Below are 18,817 nucleotides of genomic sequence, written 5' to 3'. Positions count from 1 at the left end.
AAAATATACAATTAATTTAAATTAATCTTTTTATAGTCCATAATTCCTCTGTATGTTAATTTTACCTATATATACTGAATTTCAGCCAATCTGCAAAATACAGTTTTCTGGAGTTTGTAGAAAAGAACAAGAGTACAATTTACTACAATTTTCTAGACTTAAATATTAAAATAAGTAAAAACAATCAGATAACTACAGTGTATAAAAAAACTACCTCAAACAAAATTATTATAAATAAAGATTCTAACCATCCATGGTCTCACAAAATTAATATTTTTAAAAATATGATAGAGTAGTAAAATACACAAATGATAAAAAGAAACTGCATAACGAAATAAATAGTATAAAGAATATTGTTATAAAAAATGGATATGATACCTCATTGATAGATAATATATATAAAAAATATAATTCAAAATACTTTTCTTTTTTTTCCTGTTTAACCTCTGGGACCACCATTAAGTAATACTTCAGAAGATGAAATGAACGATTTTGTAGCATGTGTGAAAATGCCATGCCTGACCAGGATTCAAACCTGGGACCTGCGGATGTAAGGTCAAGACACTATCACTCGCACCGTGGAGGCTGGCAATTCAAAACATTTAAATAATACAATAATTTAATAATAATTCAATAATTTAAATAATACATCAGTACATTTGAACCTATAAATGAAAACAAATGTAAGGAAAATATTTTTGTAAATTATTCCTACAATAATAAAATTATAGAAAAATTGATTAATGCATATAATGACAAAAAATATAAACCTGCTTACAAACGCGATAACTATGTAATAAAACATTTAAGATATTATAATAATAACATAAAAAATAAATATGATTTTTCAGGTATTTATAAAATAAAATGCAATAATTAAAATGCAAAAATATATATTGGAAAACCAAATAGGTCTTTTAAGAATAGATTTAATGAGCATTTTAGATCGTTTAAAAATAAAAAAATAGGTTTTTTGAATGTAACTGACCATTTAATTAATAACTGATAAACATGATATAACTAATTTGGGAAATAATTTAGAAATAATTGAAAAAGTAAATATTGAATACAAAAATAATAATAAAAAATTAGAAATTATAGAAAAATTTTATACATATAAATATAAACATGAATGTAGCCTCAAGAATCTGCAGATAGAATTTGTTGGGGACATTCTTATAAAAATTATTGAATTTTGTAATACTGTTAATAAAATTAAACAGATGATTACAGTACTGTATTAACATTAAGTAAAGTAACATCTATGAAGATTTTAAATAATTTTAGTAAAAGAAATGTTAACTTTAATTGCAATTTTAGTGGATGTTTTTAAATTTTTTAAAAACTTTTTGACTCAACAACTGAATGTCCTGTAAATGTTTAAAGTATTTTTTATTTTGTTCAGTAACTAAAGTTATAAAAAATAATTAAGTACAAAAATGATGAGTGGTAGTCATATGTGTAAATCAAGATAAAGATAAATCAGAAAACATTACTGAGAATGAATGGGCTTATGCCCAAAAGCACTATAATGAAAAGGAAGTAAAGGTAGGAATGTTTCTTTAATTTTGTACTTGGCAGATTAAAAACTTAACCACCAAACACAATAAAAGAAAATCGTAAAAAAATAATAATACCAATTATCGAGTTTCACAGGATGCTGCACATCAGTCGGTACATAATTCTGTAATTACATCAACAAATAACAAAAACTAAAAAGAAATAAAAACTTAAAAATTTACAAAACATAAACCCTAACAGCCATAAAATTTATAACAACATAACACACTGCCATACTGAAATGATGTAAATTTAAAATGTCACACTACATTCGTAAACATTGTTGCTGACTGCTACAAGCCGCTACATCTTCAAAAACAATCTCTTGGTTAATCATTTCATACTTCTTTTATTCCTTGTACAAAGTAGAGAAAGTATTCTTCTTTTACTTCCTTGTATGAAGTAAAGGAAGTATTGTGATCATTAAAAATGTTTGTTTTCAGATTTAAATGGAAATATCCATTTTGACCATCCCTAAATCCATTTTGACTAGTTTCGTCATGACGTCTGTACATATGTATGTATGTACGTATGTATTTTGCATAACTCAAAAACAATTAGCCATAGTATGTTGACATTTTGGATTTAGGACTGTTGTAATATCTAGTTGTGCATCTCCCCTTTTGATTACAATCGACTGAACCAAAATTCTCCAAAAAAGTGGTTCCACTGGTTCCAAAGTTATAGCTAAATAAAATTTTAATTAATGAAATATTTGGATCTTAATAAAGAAAGGCACCACATAGGTTGAAATTAGACTTCATTTCCTTTTCTTTTTTTAACTTTTTTTTTTAATTTAACTATAATAATTATTAACCTGTAATTGTAAAAAAGACTTTACAATAAATAATTATTTAATAATAACAACCAAAAAATATGGAAAAATCAGATGTTATTAGTGAAATAAAATTTTATATACTTTTAAAAATGTGTATATATAATTTAATAGGTATTATTACTGAAATTTCTGTTTAATTTTATCTACATTAAAGTTAACTACAAAGGGACTGAAAAATAGACCTTCACAAGAACAACATATACACTGAGGCATACATGTCTTTAATAAATTGTAAAAAATTCTTACCTTTTAGTTCATTACTCCTATGATATTGTCGGACAATATTCTCCCTAAGTTAGAGTTGATCATCATCTCATTTATTTGTTTTTTGTTGCCAATCATTTAATCGCTCTTTGGTTTGGTATAGTTCCTCTGAACTTAATTTGTGACACATCTCTAGTTAAAATTTTCTCTCTCCTTATATTCATCATCCACTTTTAATTTTTTTATTCTTTCTTTGTTTCCAAAATTTTCTTCCTTTTTTCATTCTCCTTTTTTTCATTTTATTTTTAATTTAAATATATTGATTTATTAATAATTATTAACCTCTGATTGTAAAATTTTTTTTACAATAAATAATAATGCAATAAAAACAATATTAAAAAAATATGAAAAAATCAGAAGTTATTAGTGAAATAATATTTTATATACTTTTAAAAATGTGAGTATGTATTTCAGTAAGAGTACATGGAAGTTATGTGGTGTCCACATCAGATTTTTAAAATATATAAATACTATATTTTTCAAGTTTATTCATTTTTTTATTATTGTTAAAAATTTCTAGATTATTTTTATAATCAGTAATACTATGCTTACATTGTAACAAATGGTCAGCCACATTAGACACATTCCTCTTTCTGTCTGAAAGGATTGTAATGTTCTGTAATTCTTTTTTTAAAAGATCTGCTGATTTTACCAATATAAATTTTATTGCATCCATTACATTTAATTTTATATGTTCCCCTTAAATCCTCTCCATTATTTCTATTACCATTATTATTCCTTAAACACTTTATAATATTGTTATTTGGTTTGTATGGTTTTTTACATTTATTTTTATCATAAACTTAGTAATTTTTTCCATTATTTTATTTGTATAATTGTATTCTAAGAAAAGACTATTAAGAATTTCTGTGTTATTTTCTTGTTGCAGTTTTGTAAAATTATCATTATGCACTATTCTCTGCCTTTTATATACCTTTTCTATCATTTTACAATTGAAACCATTAAATACTGCTATTTGTTTTATTTTATCTATTTCGGTTTTGAGTTTATTTTCATTATTATGTAATGTATAGCTCTAAAAATCAGGTTTTATATGTACCAATATTTTTGTGACCATAGGTGATTAGAATTTACATGTATTGGAATGCTATTTGTTGCGTGTTTTCTATAAACTATAACATTTCTATAACATTGTTTATGTTTAATTCAGTCTCAACATCTGAAAAATGTATTTTTCTGTTCTTTTCAATTTCACATGTAAATTTTAAATTATCATTATGATTACACTGGAGAACAAAAAAGAATTTTTTTCATCTCAGGAAGAAAAAAATGTGATTCTGATAGTATTTTTTCTCCTGAATTCAAATATATCGGTTTTTCCTAGCACACAAGGTTTCTGAGAGACAGGCATTTATAATTTCAAATATTTTAATGCTTTCTGCATTCTTAACTACACAATATTTGACTCAATATTTAACTACACAATATTTAACTATACAAACATTTGACTCGCCTAGAAAGTAAGAAATTACAATTTTCTGCTATATTTCGCCTGTGGTGCATTCCTCTTGATGGTCCAACAACAATCGACTAGCATATTAGGGTTTCATTTGCCTTGATAACTCTTTTCCATACCTGAAATCTCCTGATGAAAGTATTCCTTGTGCTCATCATTCACAGCACCATGATTTTCTGGGAAGAAATCTAGGGTCAAGTGCAGGAAATATACTTTTAAGGACATATTACAACTCAAATTTTTATAAGATTGTTGACAGTATCGTAGTAATTTTCCACCTTCTAATTTCCCAAAAAACTTTGAGTAACATTTGAATGGTTGCCAAGCTGCTTTCTCCAGTGGATTCAATAGTTCCTCAAATTTTTCCAAATCATGTGTTAGTGAATGTATTTGTGGACCCACAAATATTCCTTCTATAATTTTTGCATCACTAATTTTAGGAAATTTCTGTTTTATGTATATGAAACCAGGAGTATTGTCTTTGGTCTTGATGAAATTCCTCATTAATCCTAGTTTGGTATGTAACAGAGGTAGATACACATTTTTAGGATTACACAATGGGTCATGTTTCACATTTTTGTGTTCAGAAATGAGTGTTTCGCGTTTAGGCAATTCTTTTCTAATGAAATGGTTTATTCTGTCCCTAGTATCCCATTCACCCAAAAAACAACAGTACTTTGTGTAAGAAAGCCACAGACCAAAAATAAGCACAGTTACCTTCAAATCACCACAAATATTCCATTCATATGCTACATATTGAAGCTTTTCCAATATCAGTTTAAAGTTTTCATATGTTACTTTCATACTAGCAGAGTGAGCCACAAGTACTGATGGGAATTTATTGCCATTATGCAGAAGCACAGCTTTTAAAGTAACTTTAGAGGAATCAATGAACAAGCACCATTCTGTTGGGTTATGTTCATTACAAAGTGTCTCCATAAGAGAAGAAATGTCATTACAAAACACTAAGCCATCTTCTTCAGAAAAATAGTCTTAAAATTCAGAATGACGATTACGATAATTACATATCTTTGTATTCTTTTGAAGAAGATTTTCCATCCTTTTAGGCGGGAAGCAAGCGTTTCAGACTGTTTTTTAGACAACTTTGAATGTTGTCTATGGTCATTAAGATTTTCTTGAGTCAGTAAATGAGGCTCAGATGAACTGCTTTGTTCAAAGGTTGTATCACCATAATCTGTTTCTTTTTCTTTCTACTTCCATCAGACTCTCAGCTCTCTTCATCTAATATCACATGTTCTGGAGGCTTTGGTATGGGCAATTCTTCGCAGTGTGGAACTGGTCTCATTGCAGACTGCAAGTTAGAGTGTACTGCTGTATTTTTTTGATTTTGACATAATCCCTTTATTTGTTAAACAGAAATAACAGTCAGAAGAGTGATCTTTGGGTTCCCTCCAAATCATAGGGATAGCAAATGGCATGTGATATGTGCCATTTTTCCATGCAGTGAGAAGCCTGGAACACTGGTATGTGGGGTCCAGGTCCTTGTTTATTCCCTGACTTTACACTCAAAATAAAGTTCATAACACTTTTTTACTAATGGAATAAGTTTTCGCCTTTGGGACTTAAGCATCACTTCACCACATACATAACAAAGATTGTTAGGATAATTTAAACAAACTCTAGGATTTTGTAACTAACGACTAATTATAAGAAATAAAGTTGTAAGTATGTAACACAATAATTCAGACACACTAAGCACTCACAATCACGTGTTTACTGGTTCATTTCTATCTCATAACTGGCATCATTCTGATGAATATGTGCTACACTAGATCACATTTGTACATGTCTGTATACATCTGAACCTGTACAACAGTAGCAACACTATCCTTTGAGTTAGCTCATTTGGTTCCATCATGTTTACAATGCTCTAGGAACTTTTACTTGACAGTAAACAAAAAAAAACTTTTAAATGTTTAAAAAATTAAAATAGCAAAAAAACTGCATTAAGTACCTATCGGTACTCATGAGACAAAAATCATGTTGAACAGTGTCATTAAGTTCATTTAAAATGACCAAACATTCATTATTTATAACTGGATTATATATGACCAAAATATATACATATCTTATCTGTAATAGTACTTTGTGTGTACTTAATATACCATCAACTATAAAACTTTTAAAATTTTATATAAAACTCTGTGACATAATTGTAGAAATAGGTGAACCTGCTATTAAACCTTCTGTTTGTGAAGAACATTTGTTCACCTATTCAATATAATGTTGGAGACAAATATTCCTTACAATGATGATCAATTCATTTGTATACTCTGGGTTTCCTTTAAATTATTTTTTATTATTTATATTATTTTATATCATCACTTACCATTTTAGTGCCAGAGTTAACTTTAATAGAATTTAACTTATTTATGACTTTATAACCATTTTTAATATAATGTTTATTCATTCAAGGTTCATTTTTATTCTAAGAATTTTAGCTAAAATAACAGGCGCTGTTTTAAATTTTATTAACTGTCATGTAGGATTATTTATTTTATGTAACTTCAGTAATCCAGTAAGTTTTAGGAGTGATTATACATAAGGGTATATCATCTTGAGTGAATTTGTTATCATAATTAAATATTTGTTTGTATTGGGTCTTTTATCACTTTAAAATCATTTTCTTCCATGTAATTATCGATAAGTTCTTTGTACTTGTTTTTATACATAACGATTGATGTATTAGCCTTATCCAATTTTAATATAATATTAGATCATTATTATTAAGCTTATTTTTTAGTTTAAAAACGTCAAATTTTGTTACCATTTGTTTACTAATTATATTATGTTTTTTTAATATTATGGCTAATTACATTTCTTATTTGATTCTTAATCAATATATATGGTATATATATTCAATATAAAGAAATATATATGTATATCTTTATTAATATATATAAAGCAACTTGTCCTGATTGAATCATTAATGCTCAGCAAAAACTTCTGAAAATATATTAATGAAAATTGTGTATGTTCCTCTTTCAGTATAAGTACGCACTTTTTTTTGTCTTCCGTCATTTGACTGGTTTGATGCAGCTCTCCAAGATTCCCTATCAAGTGCTAGTCGTTTCATTTCAGTATACCCTCTACATCCTACATCCCTAACAATTTGTTTTACATATTCCAAACGTGGCCTGCCTACACAATTTTTTCCTTCTACCTGTCCTTTCAATATTAAAGCGACTATTCCAGGATACCTTAGTATGTGGCCTATAAGTCTGTCTCTTCTTTTAACTATATTTTTCCAAATGCTTCTTTCTTCATCTATTTGCCGCAATACCTCTTCATGTGTCACTTTATCCACCCATCTGATTTTTAACATTTTCCTATAGCACCACATTTCAACAAAATTTTTAAAAATTCTTCTACTTCCATAATATTTTCTCCTCCTATTTTCACATTCAGTGGTCCATCTTTGTTATTTCTACTACATTTCATTACTTTTGTTTTCTTCTTGTTTATTTTCATGCGATAGTTCTTGCGTAGGACTTCATCTATGCCGTTCATTGTTTCTTCTAAATCCTTTTTACTCTCGGCTAGAATTACTGTATCATCAGCAAATCGTAGCTTATCTTTTCACCTTGTACTGTTACTCTGAATCTAAATTGTTCTTTAACATCATTAACTACTAGTTCCATGTAAAGATTAAAATGTAACGGAGAAAGGGAACTTGTCAGACTCCCTTTCTTATTACGGCTTCTTTCTTATGTTCTTCAATTATTACTGTTGCTGTTTGGTTCCTGTACATGTTAGCAATTGTTCTTCTATCTCTGTATTTGAACCCTAATTTTTTTTAAATGCTGAACATTTTATTCCAATCTACGTTATCGAATGCCTTTTCTAGGTCTGTAAACGCCAAGTATGTTAGTTTGTTTTTCTTTAATCTTCCTTCTACTATTAATCTGAGGCCTAAAATTGCTTCCCTTGTCCCTATACTTTTCCTGAAACCAAGTTGGTCTTCTCCTAACACTTCTTCCACTCTCCTCTCAATTCTTCTGTAAAGAATTCTAGTTAAGATTTTTGATGCATGACTAGTTAAACTAATTGTTTTGTATTCTTCACATTTATCTGCCCCTGCTTTCTTTGTTATCATGACTATAACATTTTTTTTGAAATCTGCCGGAAATTCCCCTTTTTCATAAATATTACACACCAGTTTGTATAATCTATCAATCGCTTCCTCACCCGCACTGCGCAGTAATTCTACAGGTATTCCGTCTATTCCAGAAGCCTTTCTGCCATTTAAATCTTTTAATGCTCTCTTAAATTCAGATCTCAGTATTGTTTCTCCCATTTCATCCTCCTCAACTTGCTCTTCTTCCTCTATAATACCATTTTCTAATTCATTTCCTCCGTATAACTCTTCAATATATTCCACCCATCTATCGACTTTACCTTTCGTATTATATATTGGTGTACCATCTTTGTTTAACACATTATTAGATTTTAATTTATGTACCCCAAAATTTTCCTTAACTTTCCTGTATGCTCCGTCTATTTTACCAATGTTCATTTCTCTTTCCACTTCTGAACACTTTTCTTTAATCCACTCTTCTTTCATCAGTTTGCACTTCCTGTTTATAGCATTTCTTAATTGCCGATAGTTCCTGTTACTTTCTTCATCACTATCATTCTTATATTTTCTACGTTCATACATCAGCTGCAATATATCGTCTGAAACCCAAGGTTTTCTACCAGTTCTCTTTATTCCTCGTAAGTTTACTTCTGCTGATTAAGAATTTCCTTTTTAACATTCTCCCATTCTTCTTCTACATTTTCTACCTTATCTTTTTTACTCAGACCTCTTGCGATGTCCTCCTCAAAAATCTTCTTTACCTCCTCTTCCTCAAACTTCTCTAAATTCCACCGATTCATCTGACACCTTTTCTTCAGGTTTTTAAACCCCAATCTACATTTCATTATCACCAAATTATGGTCGCTATCAATGTCTGCTCCAGGGTATGTTTTGCAGTCAACGACTTGATTTCTAAATCTTTGCTTAACCATGATATAATCTATCTGATACCTTGTAGTATCGCCTGGCTCTTTCCAAGTGTATATTCTTCTATTATGATTTTTAAATTGGGTGTTGGCAATTACTAAATTATACTTTGTGCAAAACTCTATAAGTCCTTCCCCTCTTTCATTCCTTTTGCCCAGCCTGTATTCACCTACTGTATTTCCTTTCTTGCCTTTTTCAATGCTTGCATTCCAATCTCCAACTATTATTAAATTTTCATCTCCTTTTACGTGCTTAATTGCTTCATCAATCTCTTCGTATACACACTCTACCTCATCATATTGGGCGCGTTTAGGCATATAGACGTTAACAATCGTTGACGGTTTAGGTTTTGATTTTATCCATATTACAATGATTCTATCGCTATGTGTTTTGAAATACTCTACTCTCTTCCCTATCTTCTTGTTCATTATGAAACCTACTCCTGCTTGCCCATTATTTGAAGCTGAGTTAATTATTCTAAAATCACCTGACCAAAAGTTGCCTTCCTCTTCCCACCGAACCTCACTAATTCCTACTACATCCACATTTACCCTATCCATTTCTCTTTTTAAATTTTCTAGCCTACCAACCTTTTTTAAACTTCTAACATTCCACGCTCCGACTCGTAGAATGTTAAGTCTGCACTAAGAAAGAATTTTTTGAGATTCTGAGAATAAAGGGTTAAAATGGAATAATAATGAAATTTACTTCTATTTTTTAATTTTTCTGTAAAAAAATGAAGATATCAACTTGATTTTTGGTGTGTGTAATTTTCATATAAATATCTAAAAACCAATTTCTAGATTTTTTGAAATTTGACCTTGAAGGGGTGGGGAGAGGTAAAAAAAATTCAAACAATGATTCCGAATTTTCCCCATTTTCGTCTATACCAAACAATATATGCAGTAGATTGGGGCTTGCAGATATTCTTTAGTTAAATACCTAAAAACCATTTTGAGGTTTCCTTAATTTCAGTTTTTTAAGGGGTACGACCAGTTTATGACATGACAGCTCAACCAACACAATCACTGTTATTGTATGTGCAACATGACTGGCTACACCTGCCAGTCATGAAGTTTAATGAATAAAGCAGGGCCCAAGGAGCAGAGCCCTTTGGTTAGACAGGAAGGGTGAGTAAAGCGAACCGTGACCAGATAAATATCCTCTGACTGTGATGGGAGATTTAAGTAACCATATAGCGCAGGCAAATCTGCAGCAGGGATGCTAGTATATATATATATATATATATGTGTGTGTATAAAAAGCATGTTTTAAGCCATTTCAACTATGCCACTGATCTATACTTTGAAAACAGATACCACATGCGTAACATTTTATTTGAAACAATAGTCTGTTGGCAACAATAGACCAATCATGTTCATAGTTTCCACGCATAATTAATTAAAATGAATACTAAACTAAATAGTCTAGCCAACTCTTATTAAATAATTTGTTTCTTAAGAGTGAAAAATAAATATGGAGCTAAAATCCATAGATTTGCGATATTAATAGCTCAGATGTTGTAAGTGAAGGTAAAGTTAGAAAATAGTGTCGTTTGTTTTAAGAAGGTTGGACGAAATGTTGATGACAAAAAATGTAGCAGTTGCCCATTTTTTATTACAAGTAATTTGCTGAAAAATTCACAAAACAGATAATTTACATTTTTACAATTATCAGATGAATTCCCAAGTATTCAGTGATTTAAAAACTGTTAATAAAAATAGGAATATATAAGATTTTATGCCAAAAATGGTTAATGTATGGACATAAGGAAATAGTCTTTCTTCAGCTGGAACATTTCTGTAGATCTACTGGAATGAAAGAATTTGAACTGTTTATAAGATTGTGATTGAGTAGTTATTGATTATGGAAGTATTGTAAATACCATAATAGTATTCTTAATTGTGAAATGTTAATACCATTGACAGTTTTATACTGTTGAAATTGTTAAAACATTGTAACAGAATTGTGAAACTGTTAAAACACTGATGTTCTATTCAGAACAGAAGCTATGGGAAGCTATCCAATGGGATTTTGTTTCTTCATGAGATAACACCTGACTGCACACTGCAACAAGAATAATTCAAGAAATTAAGCGACCACTGGTAAATTAAAAAAAATCCACTGTAGAGTCCTAACTACACACCTAGCGATTAATACCTTATTTTCCATTTAAAAGATGACTAGCATCACAGAAATATGAAAATAGTGTGTAACTGAAAGGCAAAGCAATTAATTAATTGCAATGTATCATATCTGAACATTTGATGTATCATATCTGCAGAAAGTGGTCATGCATTATCATGTTACATCAAAATGCCATTCGTCTCAAATGTTTATGAATCATTTTCCTTATTTGTTATTTATGGTTATTAAAACTTATATATTCTGCAGTGTTGAATACTTAAATTTTTTTTTTACTATAATTTCCAGAACAATCTGCTTTGTTATAACAGATCTTTAAAGATATTAATTTTAACTAATAATCGTCTTAATAACTTTTGTCACTAATTTTTTAATCCTTCCAAAATATATTGTGCCATGTAGATGCTTAAAACTGTTATAAACCAGTAATACTTCTTGTTCAAGAGCCTATCCTGTGATGAATCTTTTTTTTTTATTATTGGAATGTTTTTTTTTTTGTTAAAAAAGATACTACACAGTGTACTTATTATTTACACAAGGTTTTATTTTAATAATTTTATTTTTCTGTTCTGTTTTACTATTTTAGAGAACCTCTCATGACAAACAATCACAAATTCTTTGCTCTATCTTCTGGTGAAACATTTGCTTGTTTTGCTAATACAGAGTATGATTTTCTAGTTGCTTCATCATTTGGTTTGATTAAGGTACAATTGAGTTTTTATCTATTTATATTTTTAATAATTGGTTAAATTGTTTATTAGTCACTGTAATTATTTATTTTAGTTGTAGAAATAATATTTTTGTAAATTTGTTTCAGAGATTATGATCTAAATAAGATCACTAAAAATTTGAACAAATAAAAAGCAGTAGGAATTTGTGATGTACTGTTTGAATTACTGCTGTCGAAAAGAAGTAGATACTGGTTAGATACCCTCAAATTTTAATAAGACTGTTGTCTGCGCTTTATCGAAGAGATCAGAAACAGATAAATAACTATGAGAACTTACTATTACGTTTAAAATTTCAAGCTTAAAGCTTCTTGCTAGTAGAATTACTTGCTGTAGAAATCAGGGAAGCAGTTCTGACTCTCAGATTAATTTTAAAAGGCAGTTGAAGAAGAATAAAACTACATGCATGACATTGACAAATCTCAAAAGATTTCTTAATTTCAAATGGAATAGAATTATTAATATTTTTAAGAAAATTATGATTATAGTATAGAGAAAGAACTGTTATTTAAAGTTTTGTAAAAATCTGGTAGCTTCTTTAGATGTAGAAAATCAGGTATGGCAAGGTGTAGTGTAGGAAAAATGTAAGTCAGGATTGTAATCTTGTTTACTTGACTTTCAATTTAATTGTACATGAAAGGAGCAGTCTAAAAGAAACATTTTATAATAGACTAATCATCCAAGGACAAAAAATAAAATATTAAGTTACAGTGATGATTCTGTTATTTTGACTAATATTACAAGGCTCGGCTGATAAATTTTGCACACTAGCTTGCTACACGGAGACAAAAAGCAATATCAGGTTGGGTGTGGCAGCACATGAGCTAAACTCCCGCTCTGCGATAATGCGTTAAACTCACAAACCTGTGATAATGCGTTAAATCTATTTACCGGTTTGTTTTCAGTATCAGTTAAAATAGAGTCGAGTATGGCCAATATGTCAACACGGTTAAAACAGTGCACAGTAATTGAATTTTTAACAGGAGAAAATGTGAATTCTACGAATATTTTTCATCGTTTAAAACTGGTTTGCAGCAGTGAAACTGTTGACAGAAGTACTGTGAATTAGTGGGCATTGAAATTTCACGAATGTGAAGCTGGTAAAGCAACAATTGAGGACGCATCTCGCAGCAGATGAGCAGTTTCTGTGACTGGCGAAAAACATTGAAAGGAGGTGGATGATTTGGTTCAAAGTGCTTCGGCAAATCACCCAGCAACGCATCGCTATACAGTTATGCATATCTAAAGAACGAGTACGCCATATTATCAAGTAATTGGATTATTGTAAAATCTGTGCACAATGGTTACCACACAAACTCTCCGATTGCTCTCCACAAGCTGAAGTTTGAGCCTATTTTGAATTCGCCATACTCGCCAGATTTGGCTCCGTGTGACTTCCACTTTTTCCTACATCTCAGTAGGGATCTCAGAAGTAATCATTACACCACTGACGATGAGGTGAAGGAAGTTGTGGCCCCTTGGCTTGGATCCAAGAAAGACCGCCAGAATTTTTCAGTGACGGAATGTAAAAACTTGTTACATGTTGGAAAAAGTGTATAAATGTAAACAGGGATTATATTGAAAAATAATTACTACATTTTGTAGCTAAGTTAATGTACTTTTATTTATTTTTTATTTCATTTCAATATCTCTTTTCATTACCATGCTATGCATATATGAATGCAAAATATCGTATGTGCTACATTTAACTTGTGTTATAGAGTGATGATGATCACCATCATCTCATGCAAAATATAAAAGCTAATTATGAAAATGAACTGCACTTTACTAATGGTGTTTAATTATTGATAAATGTATGTTCTTACTGTGTAAAATTATTTTTATTTTATTTTTCAGTTACGTTCAGCTGAGCTGCAAAACAGTATTAAAATGATATACAAAGGGCATAATAAAGATAGATATAATATAATAAGGTTCCTTTCGTATAGTCGTGGAAGAGCATTCTTTTTATCTGTATCAAGCAACTCAGAAAAAAGAATTCATGAAGTTGTAGTGTGGCAAACTGCCGGGACTAGCGCTCACCAATCCTTTACTACAAACGGTATGATATTGTATTTTTTAATAGTTTTTATGCCACATTGTCATATCTAATCAGATTTAAAACAGTTTCTTAATTCATGTACAAGAATTAAAAAGATTGCACATGGATTTAAATTTTATTTACATTCTAGAAATGCATATTAATGGAAGTAATTGGTTTCTTTTTAAAACAAGTTAGATTTGCCATGAGAGTGTCTGATGTACCTGTTTTCAAAAGTGTTCAATAAAAATCTTCAGTATAAAGCAGAGAATTAGAGATGTATCAAATTACTTAAATGATTAATAAAGAAAGGAATTCATTTTGTGTACCAAACAAAACATTGTGTATAAAATAGTTGATACTGTGGTAACAGTTGTTTGGTATTTATGAGGGAATACCTAAAACTAACCACAATTGTTAGAAAAAAAAAAATTGTTTAATTATTTTTACTTAATGAAACTTTAATCTCCTTCAAAGTACTCTATGTGACTGAATGTGCTTGTCTCAATGGTTTTCCTTCTGATAGAAATATTTTTAAAATTCGTGAAAAGGGATGTTCTTCAGGTCTTGAAGATAAAGTGATTTATCTTTGATTTCCTTAACAGTACAAAAACATTTTCCTTTGAATTATTTTTCCATAATTGAAAACAAAAAGGTGTCATGGAGAAACATTGGATGAATAGTTAGTGGAAGGGGGACAATAATAATTTTATATTTCAATAAAAATTATTTGGTGCAGGGGCAATATTGGCAGAGAGGTTTGTCATGGTGTAGAAACTAATTGCCACTCTCCCAAATAGCCAAGCATTTTTGTTGCACACTCACTCCCACACAATCTATTAACAACTTGGCAGAAATGCTGATTTATCATTTGTCCAGGAAGAAAAAATTCTCTGTGAGTAATCCCATTCACTTGTAAAAAGCAAATTCACATTGTTTTTACATTTGATTGAACTTGCTATGTTTTTCTTTTTTTGTGTACTGGCATAGGCTTAATTTTTGTTTTGTTTTCAAATAACTTTGGGAAAAAGTGTGAATCATTTCCAAGTTTTCCTTCAAATTATAGCATACATTAGCACGATTGGTTTTTACAACTCTGTGAGCAGCTGAGATACAAGTTTTGCAATAATGTATTTCGTATTCAAATCATTTGTTAGAATTCATTAGCAAGAACTCAGACACTCTAGCCAATTTAGAAATCTCTTCAATAGTCCAATCTTTGTAAATTACCTTTATTATCTTCTTATCACAAATTATCTTGATAAATTTAATTGCAAATTTTTTCAAGATTTTCATCATTCCTAATTGTGGAAGGTCAGCCAGAGCTTGGTCAGTCTTTAACTGACATTTCCCCCCATTTGAAATACACAAATCACTCGTAGACCTAAACTTTACCTAAAGCTAGCTCTTTAAAAGCATTTTGAAATGCCATTAATTTTCTAAAAAATAATAACGCATTTAACACGCACCAAGAAAAATAAAAAATAAATTTTTTAAGTATGTTTTTATTTAAAGATGCACTAAAAAAAGAAAAATAATTTCACTTTCATATTAAATCAAGAATAACTGTTTATAATAAACACTGATTAAATTCAAACAATATTTTATATTCATAATTACATTATTTATAATTATTTCATTGATAATTTTCTGTGTAATACAATGAAGAGTACCCTACACTTTTATTATTTGTGATTTTTTTTTGTCTTCAGTCATTTGACTGATTTGATGCAGCTCTCCAAGATTCCCTATCTAGTGCTAGTTGTTTCATTTCGTTATACCCCTTCATCCTACATCCCTAACAATTTGTTTAACATATTCCAAATGTTGCCTACCTGCACAATTTTTTCCTTCTACTTGACCCCCTAATATTAAAGCAACTATTCCAGGATGCCTTAATATGTGGCCTATAAGTCTGTCTCTTTTAACTATATTTTTCCAAATGCTTCTTTCTTCATCGATTTGCTGCAACACCTCCTCATTTGTCACTTTATCCACCCACCTGATTTTTAACATTCTACAGCACCACATTTCAAAAGCTTCTAATATTTCTTCTCAGGCACTCCGATCGTCCAAGTTTCACTTCCATATAAAGCGACGCTCCAAACATATACTTTCAAAAATCTTTTCCTGACATTTAAATTAATTTTTGATGTAAACAAATTATATTTCTGACTGAAAGCTCGTTTTGCCTGTGCTATTTGGCATTTTATATTGTTCCAGCTTCATCAATCTTTAGTAATTGCATTTCCCAAATAACAAAATTCTTCTACCTCCATAATCTTTTCCTATTTTCACATTTAGTGGTCCATCTTCATTATTTCTACTACATTTCATTGCTTTCATTTTGTTCTTGTTTATTTTCATGTAGTAGTTCTTGTGTAGAACTTCATCCTTTTTACTCTCAGCTAGAATTTTACTACATCATCAGTAAATCGTAGCATCTTTATCTTTTCTTATTTGTGTTATAAAATGTAAAGGAACTTTGTTAATAGATTCATTCAATATGCATTATTATAATTAAACGTAGCAGAGAGATGTAGTAAATAAATATTCACATAAAGTACATTCACTACTGTGAATATAAAACAGATTTATTGATCATCAATATATATCAATATAGAATATTGTTTGAATTTAATCAGTGTTTATTATAAACATTTCTTCTTGGTTTAATATGAAAGTGAAATTATTTTTCTTTTTTTTAATGCATCTTTAAATAAAAGCATATTTTTATTTTATAATTTTTAGGCTTAAATAGACTGAAAAAATTACTGTCACAATTGGACAATGTATAAAAACTTTTCGGACACAATCTTGGGCAAACTTATTAATTTATCACTTTTAAACATATTGTATAAATGATTATGTAACTCACACAATTGTATATAATCGTACATTGATTTCTTCTGAAATATAATGTAGCAATATGAATAACCAATGCAAACACATTTTTGCATAAATCTAATATCTGTAATTCATTGACACTAATTGACAGCTGTCCATATATAACCCAAATAATATTTTTAAAACAAATCAATTTTCATAAAGAAGTTTTTCTTGTAAAAGAATACATTTCCCTAGAAATTTATTTATTTAATACTTAAAAAAAAAAATTTGTACCAGAAATAAATAATTTCTGTAAAAAAAATTCTGTTGAAGTCTTTTGCAAGCATGCGCAGTTTGAATTTTCATTATTTGCAAACAAAAAATTGTCTATGAAAATAGATTTTTATGGAATTGTTTATTATCACAATACATTGTCATCAACAAAAAACTCAAGTGCAAAATTTTAGCCTTCTATCTCACCTGGAAGTTGGGTAAATATTGGTAACAAAATTCTGACCATCCTGCCATGTGACATAGTGTACAGAGCAAGTTAAATAAAAGTATTTAAAAACTGACACAAAGCAATGCTGATTGACAGATTGTAATATTACACCTATAAGCAGAATTTGTATCTGCATCTAGATTTCATGTCTGGTAGTGATTGCAATTATTTTTTGATAACCCTCATATGTAACACTTCTGTTACAGTCAAAGGCCGATTTACAGTCATTCCTAGGTTTGACTAGTCCAACCTGCAGATTGACTAAGCTTTGTAGTCAAAGCTGAAAGCAGACTTTCTCTTTTGGCCTTTGGCTAAAATGCTTTTAGGCAATCCTAGGAGCGACCAAATCGACCAGTCAAAGTTGAAAACTCATCAGACAATCAGCTTTATCATTAAATACTTAACTGACAATGTGTTTTTTGTCTTAATTTCACATGTTTTATTGTTGAATCAATAATGGTTTTTTTTATTTCATAGATCTCCTGGTATAAAATGAAAAGAATAAATGTAAAAAATTGTTAGTATCTCATTTATTCGACGAAAATTTTATTTCTGTGTTAGTGCAATCAACTTACATTTCTAAGTAATAACAAACTAATTTTGGATATCAACTGAAAGGCAAACTGTCAATAATTAGGATGCTGAACTCTACTTATTGTTACAAGTAGTCGCTTTATGACATTTTGAGTTGCACAAAACGTTTAATCTTTTGCATTTGCACATTTTAGAATCACATCTTTTATTGCAATTACATTTCATGAATCCCTGACCTCCGAACATTGAATCCTTGGTACTTGTTTCTCTTAATGATAATTCAATATCAGGAACATCACTAATATTAATGATGGTCTCTTTGCATTCCTGGAATTGGTTCCTTGCGAAAAGTGTGTTGATAGTTCCTCGTTTGGTACCCAGCTTATAAAAACCTTCTTCTGTTTTCTCTAAAACTACACTGAGTACGTTTCGAGCATCTCCTTTACCCTTGTCAATACTCGGGATAGGAGTAGTGACAGTTTTTCCAACCTCAACCGTAGGAAATTTATTTTGAGATGTTTGCTTCATCACAGCTGCCTGAGCTTCAAGTCCATCTATAGGTCTTTCCTTGTTTATATTTATTTGTACTTTTTTTTCACATCGAATGCAAATGACACTTCACTTCATCTATCCCTCATCTGAAGTGAGTGTGTTATCGGAACAGATGATATGAACATTTTGCCCATGTTTTTTTACAAGTGTGTGCTCCAGAGCTCTCCTTTTGACAAATGCAGCACACCATAAACTAAAAAAAAAAACGGGTTAATCGTTTTCTGCAAATAGAGCGATTCAACAATAAAACATGTGAAATTAAGACAAAAAAAAACATTGTCAGTTAAGTATTTATTGACAAAGCTGATTGTCTGATGAGTT

The 18,817-nt window shown here is 29.7% G+C and overlaps 1 protein-coding gene across 1 annotated transcript in view; it reads left to right on the top strand.

The window, feature by feature from the left end:
* Dark (Death-associated APAF1-related killer) overlaps nt 1–18,817 on the top strand; it is a 154,978-nt gene that overhangs the window by 86,015 nt on the left and 50,146 nt on the right. The window contains exons 12-13 of the mRNA XM_075370225.1: nt 11,897–12,014; nt 13,896–14,100. Coding sequence (XP_075226340.1) covers nt 11,897–12,014; nt 13,896–14,100 — 323 coding nt within the window. The remainder of the gene's footprint in view (nt 1–11,896; nt 12,015–13,895; nt 14,101–18,817) is intronic.

The sequence above is a fragment of the Lycorma delicatula genome, chromosome 7, assembly GCF_047948215.1.
Source record: "Lycorma delicatula isolate Av1 chromosome 7, ASM4794821v1, whole genome shotgun sequence".
Taxonomy (NCBI): domain Eukaryota; kingdom Metazoa; phylum Arthropoda; class Insecta; order Hemiptera; family Fulgoridae; genus Lycorma; species Lycorma delicatula.
This window is presented reverse-complemented; position numbering and strand designations above follow the sequence as displayed.